We start from the raw sequence: 14690 nt of genomic DNA, 5'->3' as shown, positions 1-14690 counted from the left end.
AAAACTTAAAATAACCATTAAGAGATGATCTGTCATGCAAGTAATTCCTCTAATGTGCATAAAGAGTTGAGATTGTGCAGTTGTACCTGAAGGCAATCTGTAAACCCAGCTCGGCTAACGGCTCCACGCTCTCTCCAAACTCTGCTGCGTTCATTGAACTGGCATTGCCCAACAAATGCCTTGCATAAATCCCCTTGCATAAAATGGGGAGAGAAAGAGAATTATTGGTCCTGAATAAGTTTAGCACCTGTGTGATTTTCTCTGTGTATTAGTTGTGTTTCATAAGACAAAATAAACAGAAGGTTCACCAGTCATTCGCAACCATGACCTACTGCATACAACTGACATTCTAGGAGTAAAATCATCTACCTTCATAGAATGTGTTTATTAAATATGTTTTTCTCATTTTAATACATGGCTCTGGAATACTTTGTGACAAGCAGGACAAGGCCGACTTGCCACAACTTGATTCTGATTGGTCAGTTGTAGTCAAACATACTGTAGTTGGTTAATGGCCATGAATAATTGACAGTTTTTCCAAACAACTGATTTCCCTCATGTACTACCATTTAAAAGTTTGGGGTCAGTAAGATATTTTCAATGTTTTTGAATAACTCTTTTTTCTTTTATATTGGGAAATAGTATTATAAGTTAAAATAATAACTTTTTTCTATTTGAATATATTTTAAAATGTAATTTATTTCTGCGGGCAAAAGAGAGATCTTCAGCAGCCATTACTCCAGTCTTTAGTATCACATGATTCTTCAGAAATCATTCTAATATGCTGTGATATTATGCTCAAGAAATATTTCCTATAATTATCAATATTGAAAACAATTGTACTGCTTAACATTCTTGTGGAAGTCGTGATACATTGTCTGTGGCGAGCAGGATGAGGTCGAGGGCCATGAGAGAACGGCGCGAGGCCGGTGGCGTGATTGATAATGAGCGACATCTGCGCGACGCACCGGTCTCGTATCTCTTACGGAGAAGCGGAAGCATAAAGGGGGAGCGATGACAGTGGAGATCGAGAGAGACCCGTGCATCGCGGAGCTCTCACGGCCCTCGGCCTCATCCTGCTCGCCACAGTCATATTTACAGGCACAAACAATGGCTTGACATGGCTTGCATGAACTTAATACCTGCGCAATTGCAGCCATTTTGAAAATGGCCATGGAAATAAAGAAATTTAGCTGGGGGAGAGAGTTTGGGATCCCTCGACAACAGCAGTAAATGGAGATCAGGTCATCTGGAGATGGAATTCCTGTTCATAAGCAACAGATGGATTAAAGCAATAATAAAATAACATAAAAAGGACACTGTTTCCTTAAAAGGTTTGTTAACCCAAAAATGGAAATTCTGTCATCATTTATTCACCATCATGGTGGTCTAAACCCATAAGACTTTGGTTCATCTTTAAAACACAAATTAAGATATTTTAATGAAACCGGAGAGGTTTCTGTCCCTCCAGAGAGAGTTCAGCTAACCAAAACTTAAAAGATCTAAAAGGGTTATAAAGGCATTGTAAAACCAAACCAATTAATCAAAGCCTTATGGGTTTGGAACAACATGAGTGTGAGTAAATAATGAATTATCCCTTTAACTCTACAAAAATATTTGTAAAAAAAAAAAAATTCTCCACCCTTGACTCCTGTAACTCCGCCCATTGTGCTGATGACTTTGTAGTGACTGGGCCAATAGTGTGGCATGAGGAAATAGGCCAAGTCTGCTATTGGCTGTCCAGTAGTGGACAATTCCCAATCCAGCACAGCCAGCACACGAGCCTGAAGAGAGATAATAAACCTTTCAGGAGACCCATATGTTCCCACATGTAAAAGTCTGAACTCTTTCTTAGGAGGGACTGAGGTATTGGTTTGATTGACAGAAACACATTGTTATATCTATTACCCATCATTACAAAATATTATATGGGAAAATAGAGTTTCAATAAGCTTATTAAGATTGTTCTGCTAAAAGACATGCGACATTATAATGGGCGGTTAATTTAAGACTTGCTCTGCCAGTTGGTTTTGATTTACTTGATCTTTACAATTCTCTCTGTAATAAATCATCCGCTGACAATTATGGCGTTAATCAATTATTTACTTTGTTTAATTATTTAAGACAAAAAAAATCATCGGAATGGAGGGGGCCCATAATTCATATAAGAGCTGCTGTATAGATGAATTGAACTCTTTCCATAATTTCCATAACTTTAAACAATTATTGAAAGGCACTGAATCAAGATCAACACTGAGCCAAACAATGACACTATTTTATTTCTAGAGCTGCTTTACAGCAGAATTGATCTCAATTTGCATCATTGATCATTATTTACCCGTTTATCACTGTAAAGCTGCTTTGAAATAATCTGTATTGAATAGAGCGCTAATACCTATATGACTTGACTTATCGTAGATATTAGTACCTCTGTAGGGTGGAATATCAGGTTGTCAATTCGGAAATCTCCATGAACAAGGGACACTTCATTGTCACTGGCTGGCTGGTTGTGGCTTAGCCAATCACAAAGTTTGTCCATGGCAGGATTCTCTTTATGGGCTGAGGCTTTGTACTGCTTTGTCCATGTAGACACCTGAAAACAAGACATAATCTCAAAAATAGATATAGAGTATAATAATAGTAACAATAAAAAATTTTCAGCTCAATACCTCATGACTGATAAGGTCTTTATCTCACCTGTCTTTTACAATAACCTGACCCCTTTCCATATCCCATGAGGCTTAGCGTATCAACGTCCAGAGAGTGAAGTTTGGCTAGAGTCTCCACTGCAGCCACATACAAAGCTGTTCGCTCTGCCGCACTGACCCCTGGGAGCCTCAAGTCCCTGAATATACGTCCCTGATGTGCAGACATACATATACAGAATAACATGACCCCTGATGTTCCTCCATTCTTAAACCATTGAAAACTACACTGACTAAAAAGGTGACGCGAAAAATCAATCATGACTGCCCCCTTCTGGCAGAGTGCATAACTTGTTAGACTGTTAGACTGAATCTCAAAGAGAATTCAAAAACGGAGAAATGCTGGCTCAATGTGGCTATATTTAACTCAGACATGGTCCAGCATTGTAACAACATTAATTAAATTAACAATCAAGGTAACTTCCACGGTGTACGAGTACCTGTACATGCTCCATGATGTAGAACTCTGTGCCGATGACACTAGTATCTGTGCAGTACATCACAGGGTGAGGAACGGGAAAGCCAACAGAATACAGAGCCTTTTGAACAGCATACTCTCTATCTACCTGCACACACAAAATCAAACAATACATGATCATGTTTTGTTTGACTGACACCATGATGATATTTAATATTACACATAATTACTGTTTAATCTGTCTTTTAAAAAAAATTACCTTAACAGAAATTAAAACATTATAATGGACAGTAGAAAAGGACACTGAATGTCAGAAAGTCAGAAAAGGACACTGAATGTCAGAAAGTCAGAAAAAACTAAGTCCTGTTGGTTTCAGTGTTATTTTAGTACTATTTAAATATAAGTATATTATTTATTAATATTTTGAATTCATTTGTATTTATTTTTAATATGGGTGTACAGTAGTACATATAAAAGTGCTATATAAATGCCTCATTCATTCAGTCATTATATATTATATAATATAATATTAGTTTGTTTCATTAATTGTAATTTTGATTTGTGCTCTAGTCATTTTTATTAGTCTCGTGATTTAACGTCAATTTATTGCAATTTTTTGTAATATTAGTACTTTGTGTTATTTTAGTTATTTGCCAAGGCCACATTTCTCATTTTAGTTTTTTTTTGTTTGTTTGTTTGTTTAACCTTTCATCTATTCTTTTTTTTTTTAAATTTCAGCTTTATTTCATTTTATGAAAATTATTTTTAATAGTTTTAGTTTGTTATGAAAATGTTTAAATATCCACTTGTCTCATCCAAAATGCACCAATTTAGAAATTGTAATAGTAATACATAGCAAATAATATTTTTATGGCACCAGATATTAGAAATCTGTACGGTTTTGCCTTTTAATGAAACCTGATCAAGTTAGTTGAAAAACATGACAAAACACAAAAGATTGATAACTGTCAAGTTACCTGGCATAGAAAAAGTGTAAAGCATTTACTGAGAAAAACAAGAAAAAAGTGTACAATCTTGCACATTTCACTTAGTATTGTTTGGATCTCGTCTCCCTCTGCTGATTAACTAAAGGCTACTACATATGTTGCGTTGTCAAGTACAGTCACTGGTGTCAAAGTCCTTTCTGCATGTTCACAACAGCGTTTGATTGACCCAACTAAGCTGTATTAAACTCACCATTACAGTATTCTATAAATATGCATGTTATCCTGCTTTTTTACACTAATACGATATTTAGCCTACCTTATGAGCTCCAGGCAGCAGTTCTCCTGGAGGTTTCTTTCTGAGCACATAACGCTTGTCTGCAGTCTCAAAGTAAAACGTTGGGTTGGACTGACCAGCTCTATTCAAAACAAATAAATAAAATAATACAATTACAGACAAGCAAAGCCTGGGTTTTGATTGAATGAGGTGCATCTAAAGGAGATGTGTTGGGAGAAGTCTTACATGTACTGCTGCATAGTTAAAGTTCTGTTGTCTGAAAAGCTGTCAAGTTTCCCTGACAAATATCTTTTCAAGTTATTGGTGTCAAACCGATGTTCTGGACGGACAGCGGTGGTTTGGCGATCCATGACGACTTTAAATGATATTGAGAAATAAAGTTCACGATTCAAACTGTTGCGAGAGATTTCAAAATAAAAGTCATCAACTAATCGAGGAAACAAAGATCATAAAAGTCCCACTTCTTAAAAGTGGTACAGGAAGTACTTAGATATTTTATGGGATAAATCTATATGTGAGTGATCTTGAAAGCAAAAGAGGGCCCTTGGGTGTGTAACGTTTATTTAAAATGCTGTCAACGCTGAGACCAATGGCCAACATGTACAATCGTATTGCTGTGAAATGACCATTTTCCCTTACAGACTTGAATGGAATCAACAACATTCTGAGAATTCTGGCGTTTCTCGTGTTTGGAATCCTTTATTTATGTTCTGCAACAGTGTTCAGACGCTAGGCGGCGCAGTTTTAAAGCCCTCGTTATCTGTTGCGGTCAGGTGGGACTGTCGATCCAAAGACACAATAAATGCATAGACCCCTATCATTCTGCATGTTTCAATAAACTGTTATTGATTCAAAGCTCTGATAAGATAATAATAAAGATGTTCAGAGATTGATGGCATGTGCTTAATAACTGTAACTGTACACTTTACAATTTGACCTTTTAAACAGTATTAAGCACCAAAATGAGAAATGACAACCTAGTTTAGCTGCAGGGTGTACATGGGCAAATTTTACTAACGAATGAACTAAATAAATAAATAACTTTTTCATGTTTCAATTGTCATATTAAATCATTTACCCTATAACATGGAATAAAGATCTGACCATTGTCTTGATTCAATTTCAATAAATGTAATATTTTTAATAATTATATATTTCTCATGTCTGATATCCCTTGTAACACAAGTAAGCTACCCGTGTAAATGAGTGTGTAGCCCATATACAGCATGCATTATTTTATTTATATTAAGCATTTAGTTGTGTTTTTTTATTTTATTTTTTTTATAAATTACACTTATACTTCCATTCCAAAAGTTTGGGGTTGTGGGGTTTTTGAAAAAAGTCTCTTATGCTCACCAAGGCTGCATTTAGTCCACCAAAATGTGAAATAAAATTACAGTTTAAAATAGCCATTTTCCATTTTAATATCTTATAAAATGTAATTAATTTATATGATGGCAAAGCTGGATTTTCAAGAATTACTCCAGTTTTCATTGTCATGTGATCCTTCAGAAATATTCTAATATGCTGATTTGGTGATCATGGAAACCATGATCCTGTTTTTCAGGATTCTGATGAATAAAGTGTAAAGAAATAGTATTTATTCGAAACAGAAATATTTTGTAACATTATATGCATCCTTGTTGATTAAAATTATTAATTCACTCAAAATTACTGACCCTAAACTTTTCAAGGGTAATGTATATTTAAGTGTATTCAAACCTTTAACTATCTATTTTTAAAATGATCTGACAGTTAATAACAATAATATTATGAATGAACAGCAAGTGTCAGTAACCTTTAAACAAATAATACTATAGGCTATGATGGTCTTCAGGAAAAAAAGGGAAAATTAAACAGCCTGATCAATATCCAAAACACGTCCTTCTATAGATGTGATTTGTGGAATCAGGTGTTGCACATGAACTTGCTATGAATATCTTTCTGTGAATAAAGTTGATTTAAATGAGCAAGTTTGATATTATAACCTGAGGATTCTGAAGAAGAAAACAATCTAAAACAACACAAACTCATAATTTACACATAAGCTTTAGTGGCATGTTGTTAATAAATTATTCACAAGTTTTGTATATCATTTCAATTATACTGTATGAAATACCAATAGCAATGCATGATGATATGGTGCACATCCTTCCTTGACCCCAGTCAAAAATGCTAGCATATAAAAGTATGTACAATGTGAAACAATGTGAAATAGTAAGTTTCAATGCTTACAAATATAAAATAATCATTAAAATTCCAATGAACAAAAAAATAACCTCTGTAAAATCCTTTGTATTGTATATGTAATGTGCTATGCATTTGGTCATATCCATGTAGGCCTACTTTAATCACTTTATGCAAACACAGTCTATTCTTCTGCTCTTGTGTTTGTTTGGGTCCAACAAGACTTCAGTGATATCTCTGGCATTTAGCTCACATGCATCCAGGTTTAGATTTGAAAAAGGGAGTCACAATTTTATGCCATGATGGACATGACTGTCGGAGGCTGTGATAATATATATTATATGCATCCTGAAGAGTAAAACAATTAAACCAAGCATCATTACCTGCATTTTGCAAAAATATATAAATATAATCTCAAACACAATTACTTAACATTTCTCACACTTGCAATCACTTTTATTCTTCCTATTTGTATGCTTTAAAGGTTGGAAAAGATTATTAAAGCACCAAAAATTGTGATGTGAACTAAACCAAGAGTAGAACTTTCTCATGGGTAGCAGGGAAACATGACTGTAAAGTAGGTGTGTGTTTGTGCATGTGTGTGCATATATATTTGTGTAAGTATAGGAGACATGAGCCAAGTATGCAAGGCTTTTGTGTTCAAGAGGAAAGAAGAAAGTTCAGCTACTGTCCATATTCAGTGAGTAGAAGAGAGGTCACAAGCTAATACAATTCACTTCAGAAATATGTCTTAATACATTGGCAAATTTAATTTAACTAGCCCCAAAGTCTTTAGCACTAAGGCAAAAATGGCTGTTAAGATTAATAAAGCAGTGATTTTTGTACAAAATCAAAGGTTTCAGTTGTTGAAATGGGTTTTCATTTTACATATTATGTCCTTTTTTCAGGATTTGGTTGTTTGAATCAGCATTTATGTTTAAGTTATTTTACTATCACAACCTTCCATTTTGATAAATCTTTATGCAAATCTTCTTCTTCAGGAGCATCTTTAGATCATCCACTAAAGCCAAAGGATTGATTCTCATAGCGCAGACTATTTCTGAAAAAGAAAAATAATTTTCCAGGCAGGTTCTGGGCATTGGGCCTTGAAAAAGATCTCTGGTACACTGTGGATTTTAAATAAAAATAAAAATAAAATCTTTCAAGCCACCATCAATCTGTGCACCAGGAATAGCAACTTTTTTTTTTTTTTTTTTTTTTTGTCAGTTCCTATTATATTTTCTTGTCTACAACATGACTCGAGGTTGAATAATGAGGCACGTTGGTGAATACAGTATCATTGTGGGCTCAGGCCACCAAATCTGATGGACAGATTCTGTGTCTAGTGGTGATCTCTTCATTCAGACTTCCTGCAGCATAAACACCATCAGAATTAGCCTCTAAACTGCAGCACATCCCATCGCTTGGCAAAAATTACATGCAGGCTATCTGCATTGTAGAGGTGGGGTTTCAGTGCCCCTCTGTAAATGTCCACCCATGCAGAACATCAAGATGTCTGCATCACTCCAAGATGTCAGTTTCGAAGGGAACCAGGTGGTAGTAGGACAGGTTAGTGACATAAGCTTCAGGATCATCGTCACTCAGGTCTTGATCCACAGGATCCAGAGATTCTCTCCCGTCCTCATCATACCTGCATTTTCAGAGATTTGTTAACAATAATTATATATGAAATGATGGGAAAACAACATCTTAAGAAACAATATAAATAAAACTCAGCCAGCTGCCATTTTTAAGACATCATAGCCATAACTCTAAAATACTTCACCTGCTGTTTTAAAGGGATAGTTCACCCAAAAATGAAAATTCTGTCATCATTTACTCACCCTTAAGTTGTTCCAAACCTGTATGAATTTCTTTCTTCTGTTGAACACAAAAGAAGATAATTAAAGAATGTCGGTAACCAAACAGTTGATGGGACCCCATTGATTTTCCATACTATGGAAGTCAATGGGGTCTATCAACTGTTTGGTTACCGACATTCTTCAAAATATCTTCTTTTGTGTTCAGCAGAAGAAAGAAATTCATGCAGGTTTGAGGGTGAGTAAATAATGACAGAATTTTCATTTTTGGGTGAACTATCCCTTTAATCAGCAGTGTTCGGGATGTAATGAGGAACTGTGTATATCATGTATAATTGTGGGAATAATGTCATCAGACATCTAATTGGGAGGGTCTTGAGTTTCATTCCAGAGCTTCCTACTCACACCCAGGGAAGGAAGTACCACTTCCTGTGTGTGACACCACTATGCACTCAAGGAAAACATTACATCAAGCCTTCTGTCAATGGCTGATGTAAAAATCTGTTGTGTGAATGTAATCAAGTGTATAATACATCAAAGTTTATCACTATACATTTCCGTTATATTTATGTACTCAGAGAACTGAACTGGGATGACACAGAGGGAATGTCAGGCACTTACGAGTGCTGGGCTGAGTCAGTGGAGGAGGGTCTCTCTTTGTCCAGAGGAACGCTCTCATCAAACACAATGGTCTCAGTGTTCGCCAGGCAAAACCCATTAGACCTCATGATCTCTGTAGAGAAGTCAATGAATGGTCAGAAATAAAATGATCTCCAAAAAAAGTGCCTAATTTTGTTTTTTGTTATTCATAAAGAACATAACAATAAGCAAGGCTCTAACAGTATGCGAATCTGTCCATATACAGATTTATTAATCTATCTATCTATCTATCTATCTATCTATCTATCTATCTATCTATCTATCTATCTATCTATCTATCTATATATAATACCGGTCAAAAAATTGGAAACATTACTATTTTTAATGTTTTTAAAAGAAGTGTCTTATGCTCATCAAGCCTGCATTTATTTGATCAAAATACAGAAAAAAACAGTAATATTGTGAAATATTATTATTACAATTTAAAATAATGGTTTTCTATTTTAATATATAATAATTTAATTTATTTCTGTGGTGGAAAGCTGAATTTTCATCAGCCTTTAGTCATCAGCCATTTAATAAGTGTCACATGATCCTTCAGAAATCATTCTAATATGCTGATTTATTATCAATGTTGGAAACAGGTCATGGGGTTCACAAATGGACCTAGTAGAGAGGTTAGAGACGGGCCTAGCCCTTTCTCTGCCCTCACCTGCCAGGTCCAGTGCTTTATCTCAGGGTCTGGAAACACACTTTGTGGTTTATTCTGCCCTGGGTGAGGCTCCAGTACTGCAATTATCCAGCTCTGAGGAGTTGGACTCGCCACATCATACTCCTGCATTTAGCTCATAGAGGTCATGACCCATGCTGTGGCCAAACTGTCACGGTTCATGAATCGGCTGTCTCATTTCTGATGTGTGTGCGTGTGTCTGTGTGTGGGTGTGGTTACTCATTGTGTTGATTATTGTCGCCAGCTGTGTTCAATCCCCGTTCCCTTTATATGTGCAGTAATTCCCACCTCATGTTGTCAGATCGTTGTGGCTTCCCCGGTGTCGTGTCCTGTTCCCGTGTTTTGCTCTCGTCTCCTCGTGTGGATTCCTGTCTTCGTGGACCCGCTTCGTTGTGTTTCACGCTGTCTGGATTGTTTATTGTTTCCTGGTTCCTGAGCACGCTGATCACCGCACACCATCACCGGGTTGCCCATTGAAGTCTCTGCGTCATCTCGCCATCTGAGTGTTTGTTTCCCCGACCTGTGTTCCTCTGACCATCTTCAATAAACATTCTTTTACTTGCAATTGTATCCGTCTCTGTTTCACAACAGAACAATCTGACCAATCATGGATACAGCAAATGCGGCCAGTTTGAATGACTTTCTCGCGCACAGCGTCACAAGAATGGATCAACAGGGAGAAGAGATCACTAACACAGGTCGCGCGGTTCAAGCACTCGTGACGCAGGTGTCCGAGCTCACCCAACAGCTACAACTTCTTCGTGTTCCCACTGCGCCGCCCACACCGCCCGTTCAGCCCCCCCGCCTCCACAAGAGAATCAGCCGGAACCTCGTCTGCCCACGCCAGAGAAGTATTCAGGTGATCCTGAGTATTGTAGAGCTTTTCTCACAGCATGTTCCATGCATTTCGCATTGCAGCAATGAACCTTCAGCACTGAACAGTCTAAAGTGGCGTTCGTGTTGACTCTACTGTCGGGGAAGGCGGCTCTCTGGGGAACGGCGGTGTGGGAGAACCAAAACACCTGCTGCGCCTCGTTCCAGGCACTCTCCAAGGGGATGAGAAGAGTATTCGATCGAGTGGTAGCTGGTAAGGAGGCGGCCAGATTACTCGCTGATCTACGCCAAGGAAATGGCTCGGTGTCGGACTATTCCATCCAGTTCCGCACCCTGGCTGCAGAGTGCCAATGGAACGAGGAGGCGCAGTGGGACATGTTCCTGCATGGGTTGGCTGACCGCGTTCAAAAAGAGATTTACATCCTGGACCTTCCCAAGACCCTGGATGGCCTGGTGGAGCTTGCGCTGAGGGTCGATGCTCCTCTAAATCGATTCGTGTGACCTCTCATGTACATCAGAGTCGACTCCAGTACCACACTGAGGATCCACGGGCCAGCGGCGGGAGCACGGTCAGCCCAGTTTCAGATCATGAACCCATGCAGGTGGGGAGAGCTCGGCTTTCCCGGGAGGAGAGGGAAAAGCGGAGATCCCAGGGACTCTGTCTTTACTGTGGCAATGCTGGCCACTTTCTCTTTTCCTGTCCGGTAAAAGAGCAAGCCCGATGGTAAGTATGAGGCTACTATCGGGTGGGATCTCCGCCGAGAAGACCTCATCACCATCATCAACCCTCCTCCCGGTAAGACTGAAATGGGCAACTTCCACGCACCGCACTCAAGCACTGCTGGATTCGGGAGCAGAGGGTAATTTTATGGACTTTGGACTTGCACTCAAACTCCAGATTCCCATCACTTCTCTCACTCACAAGATTTCCGTCAACGCACTCAATGGACAAGAACTTCCAAGAATCTCCCATGCTACTGAACCTCTCACACTCATCACTTCTGGCAATCACACTGAAATCATTTCCTTTTTACTCATGGACTCACCACTAGCACCAGTGGTTTTAGGACACCCGTGGCTCACTCAACACAACCCCCGTATCGACTGGCACAATAATTCCATTTCCACTTAGAGTAACCGTTGTCATGAGTCATGTTTGATGTCTGCCTGTTCGTCTGTGTCTGGTTCTGTGTTTCAGAGTGAGGCAGCGGATTTGTCTAACGTGCCCGCAGAGTACCTCGACCTGAAGGAGGTGTTCAGTAAGTCTCGTGCTGCTTCTCTTCCTCCGCATCGTTCCTATGACTGTGCGATAGATCTACTGCCAGGTAAATCGCCACCTAAGGGCAAACTTTACTCTCTTTCTGTTCCCGAGAGGGAGGCCATGGAGAAATATATTTCTGATTCTCTAGCCTCTGGGTTCATCCAGCCTTCCTCTTCTCCTGCGGGGGCGGGGTTCTTTTTCGTTAGGAAGAAGGATGGCTCTCTGCGACCTTGTATTGATTACCGAGAGCTGAACAACATCACGGTTAAGAATTCTTATCCTTTGCCGTTGATGTCTTCAGCTTTCGAGAGGTTGCAGGGAGCATCCATTTTCACGAAACTGGACTTACGTAATGCATATCATTTGGTTCGCATCAGGAAGGGGGATGAATGGAAAACCGCTTTTAATACCCCTAGGGGGCATTTTGAATATTTGGTTATGCCTTTCGGGCTTTCCAACTCCCCAGCGGTTTTCCAAGCACTCGTTAATGACGTGTTGAGAGACATGGTAGATCAGTTCATATATGTTTACCTGGATGACATATTGATTTTTTCTTCGTCTCTCCAGGAACACGTTCAACACGTCAGATGAGTGCTCCAGAGACTGTTAGAGAATGGGCTTTTTGTCAAGGCGGAGAAATGCGCATTTCATGCACAGTCTCTTCCTTTCCTAGGGTACATCATCTCTTCTGAGGGAGTGCGCATGGATCCTGACAAGGTTAAGGCTGTGGTAGATTGGCCAAGTCCAGATTCCCGTAAGGCCCTACAGCGGTTTCTGGGGTTCGCCAATTTTTATCGGCGTTTTATTCGTAATTGATGCCGAGGCAGTGTTCGCCAACCTCAAAAGTCGCTTCGTTTCGGCTCCCATTCTTGTCACCCCTGATCCCACACGTCAGTTCGTGGTGGAGGTTGACGCGTCAGAGGTGGGAGTAGGAGCAGTGCTTTCACAACGCGCTTCCTCAGACGACAAGATGCGTCCCTGCGCGTTTTTTTCTCATCGACTATCGCCTGCTGAACGTAATTATGACATTGGTAACAGAGAGTTGTTGGCAGTCAAGTTAGCGTTGGAAGAGTGGCGTCATTGGTTAGAGGGTTCAGAGGTACCCTTTTTCGTTTGGACCGATCACAAGAACCTTGAATATATTAGATCTGCTAAAAGACTCAACTCCAGGCAGGCTCAGTGGGCACTTTTTTTCGGACGTTTGACTTTGTTCTCTCGTACCACCCGGGTTCCAAAAACATCAAACCCGACTCTTTATCTCGTATTTTTGATCCATCCGAACGCCCGGTGACTCCCGAGTGCATTTTACCTGAGAAAGTAGTTATCTCCACACTCGTATGGGAGGTCGAGTCGAAGGTCAAGACGGCCTTAGAAGGGGTAACGCCTCCGCCCGGTTGCCCACCGAATTGTTTGTTTGTTCCGGAGGGGTTACGGTCCGACGTTATTCGGTGGGGTCATTGCTCCAACGTGGCTTGTCATCCAGGAGTGACTCGCACCAGTTATTTAGTTAAGCAACGATTCTGGTGGCCGTTAATGGCTCGCGACATTCATGATTTTGTTTTGGCTTGTTCTGTCTGTGCCACTGGTAAGACATCTAACCGACCTCCGGATGGGTTACTTCGACCGCTGTCTGTCCCTTCGAGACCCTGGTCCCACATCGTGCTAGATTTTGTCACCGCCCTCCAAGGGCATGACGGTTGTTTTAACCGTAGTGGACCGGTTTTCGAAGGCGGCACATTTCATCCCCTTGTCCAAATTACCTTCAGCCAAGGAAACAGCGGTCACGGTCATTGATCATGTCTTTCGGTTACATGGCCTCCCGACGGACGTGGTCTCTGACAGGGGTTCCCAATTTGTGTCCAAATTTTGTTCTGTAAGTTATTGGGGGCCACGGTCAGTCTGTCTTCGGGTTATCATCCCCAGACCAATGGTCAGTCTGAGCAGGCCAACCAGGATCTTGAGAGAATGTTGCGATGTTTGGTAGCCAAGAATCCTTCGTCCTGGAGCCAACAACTTTCTATGGTGGAGTACGCCCATAACTCGTTACCAGTGTCATCTACGGGCCTCTCTCCGTTTAAGTGTAGTTTAGGTTACCAGCCACCAATTTTTCAGAGTCTGGAATCCGAAGTCGTGGTCCCCTCTGCTCACGCTTTCGTCCAGAGGTGTCGCCGCACTTGGACTAGAGCCCGTGAGACTCTACTCCAAGCGGGGGGGCGCATGAAGGCCAAGGCCGATCGCCACCGGTCAAAGCCTCCCGTATACGTCGTGGGTCAAAAAGTGTGGCTTACTACCAGAAATATTCCGCTCCGTTCCGTTTCTAACAAGTTAGCTCCCAAATTTATCGGCCCGTTTCCTGTCACCAAGATTATTAGTTTGGTGACAGTCCGACTCAAACTCCCTCCAGCGTACAGGAGAATTCACCCCGCCTTTCATGTGTCTAAAGTCAAGCCCGTGTTTTATTCTCACATTAATCCGCCTGCCCCGGTTCCCCCCCCCTGCCGCGACTCGTAGATGGGGAACTTACTTATTCGGTACGTCGTATTCTGGACTCGAGACGGAGGGGACGCAGATTTCAGTACTTGGTGGACTGGGAGGGCTACGGTCCGGAGGAGAGAAGTTGGGTACCTGCTAGAGACATCCTGGATCACTCCCTTATCGATGATTACAATCGACAGGTAAGATTGTCTGGGAACGCCAGGAGGCGTTCATGTGGGGAGGCGTTCCTAGGGGAGGGGGTACTGTCACGGTTCATGAATCGGCTGTCTCATTTCTGATGTGTGTGTGTGTCTGTGTGTGGGTGTGGTTACTCATTGTGTTGATTATTGTCGCCAGCTGTGTTTAATTCCCGTTCCCTTTATATGTGCAGTAATTCCCATCTCATGTTGTCAGATTG

The 14690-nt window shown here is 40.5% G+C and overlaps 2 protein-coding genes across 3 annotated transcripts in view; both read right to left on the bottom strand.

Moving 5' to 3' along the window:
- acad11 (acyl-CoA dehydrogenase family, member 11) overlaps positions 1 to 4784 on the bottom strand; it is a 96120-nt gene extending 91336 nt beyond the window's left edge. The window contains exons 1-8 of one of the 2 annotated variants that reach the window (XM_081353023.1): positions 4591 to 4784; positions 4387 to 4486; positions 3146 to 3271; positions 2698 to 2859; positions 2429 to 2593; positions 1643 to 1784; positions 1143 to 1264; positions 87 to 193 (exon numbers count right to left, since the gene is read on the bottom strand). In XM_081353023.1, coding sequence (XP_081209149.1) covers positions 87 to 193; positions 1143 to 1264; positions 1643 to 1784; positions 2429 to 2593; positions 2698 to 2859; positions 3146 to 3271; positions 4387 to 4486; positions 4591 to 4715 — 1049 coding nt within the window. In that variant the 5' untranslated portion in view covers positions 4716 to 4784. The remainder of the gene's footprint in view (positions 1 to 86; positions 194 to 1142; positions 1265 to 1642; positions 1785 to 2428; positions 2594 to 2697; positions 2860 to 3145; positions 3272 to 4386; positions 4487 to 4590) is intronic. The other variant, XM_081353024.1, reaches the window with a different exon arrangement.
- A 1613-nt stretch (positions 4785 to 6397) lies between these two features.
- The window catches only part of pxdc1b (PX domain containing 1b), a 31478-nt gene continuing 23185 nt past the window's right edge, over positions 6398 to 14690 (bottom strand). Inside the window, exons 4-5 of the mRNA XM_081352223.1 lie at positions 8994 to 9105; positions 6398 to 8203 (exon numbers count right to left, since the gene is read on the bottom strand). Coding sequence (XP_081208349.1) covers positions 8074 to 8203; positions 8994 to 9105 — 242 coding nt within the window. The 3' untranslated portion in view covers positions 6398 to 8073. The remainder of the gene's footprint in view (positions 8204 to 8993; positions 9106 to 14690) is intronic.

The sequence above is a fragment of the Scardinius erythrophthalmus genome (assembly GCF_964197995.2).
Source record: "Scardinius erythrophthalmus genome assembly, chromosome: 22".
NCBI classification, from domain to species: Eukaryota; Metazoa; Chordata; class Actinopteri; order Cypriniformes; family Leuciscidae; genus Scardinius; species Scardinius erythrophthalmus.
Note: the sequence above shows the minus strand (reverse complement) of the source record. Positions and strands in the feature narration are given on the sequence as shown.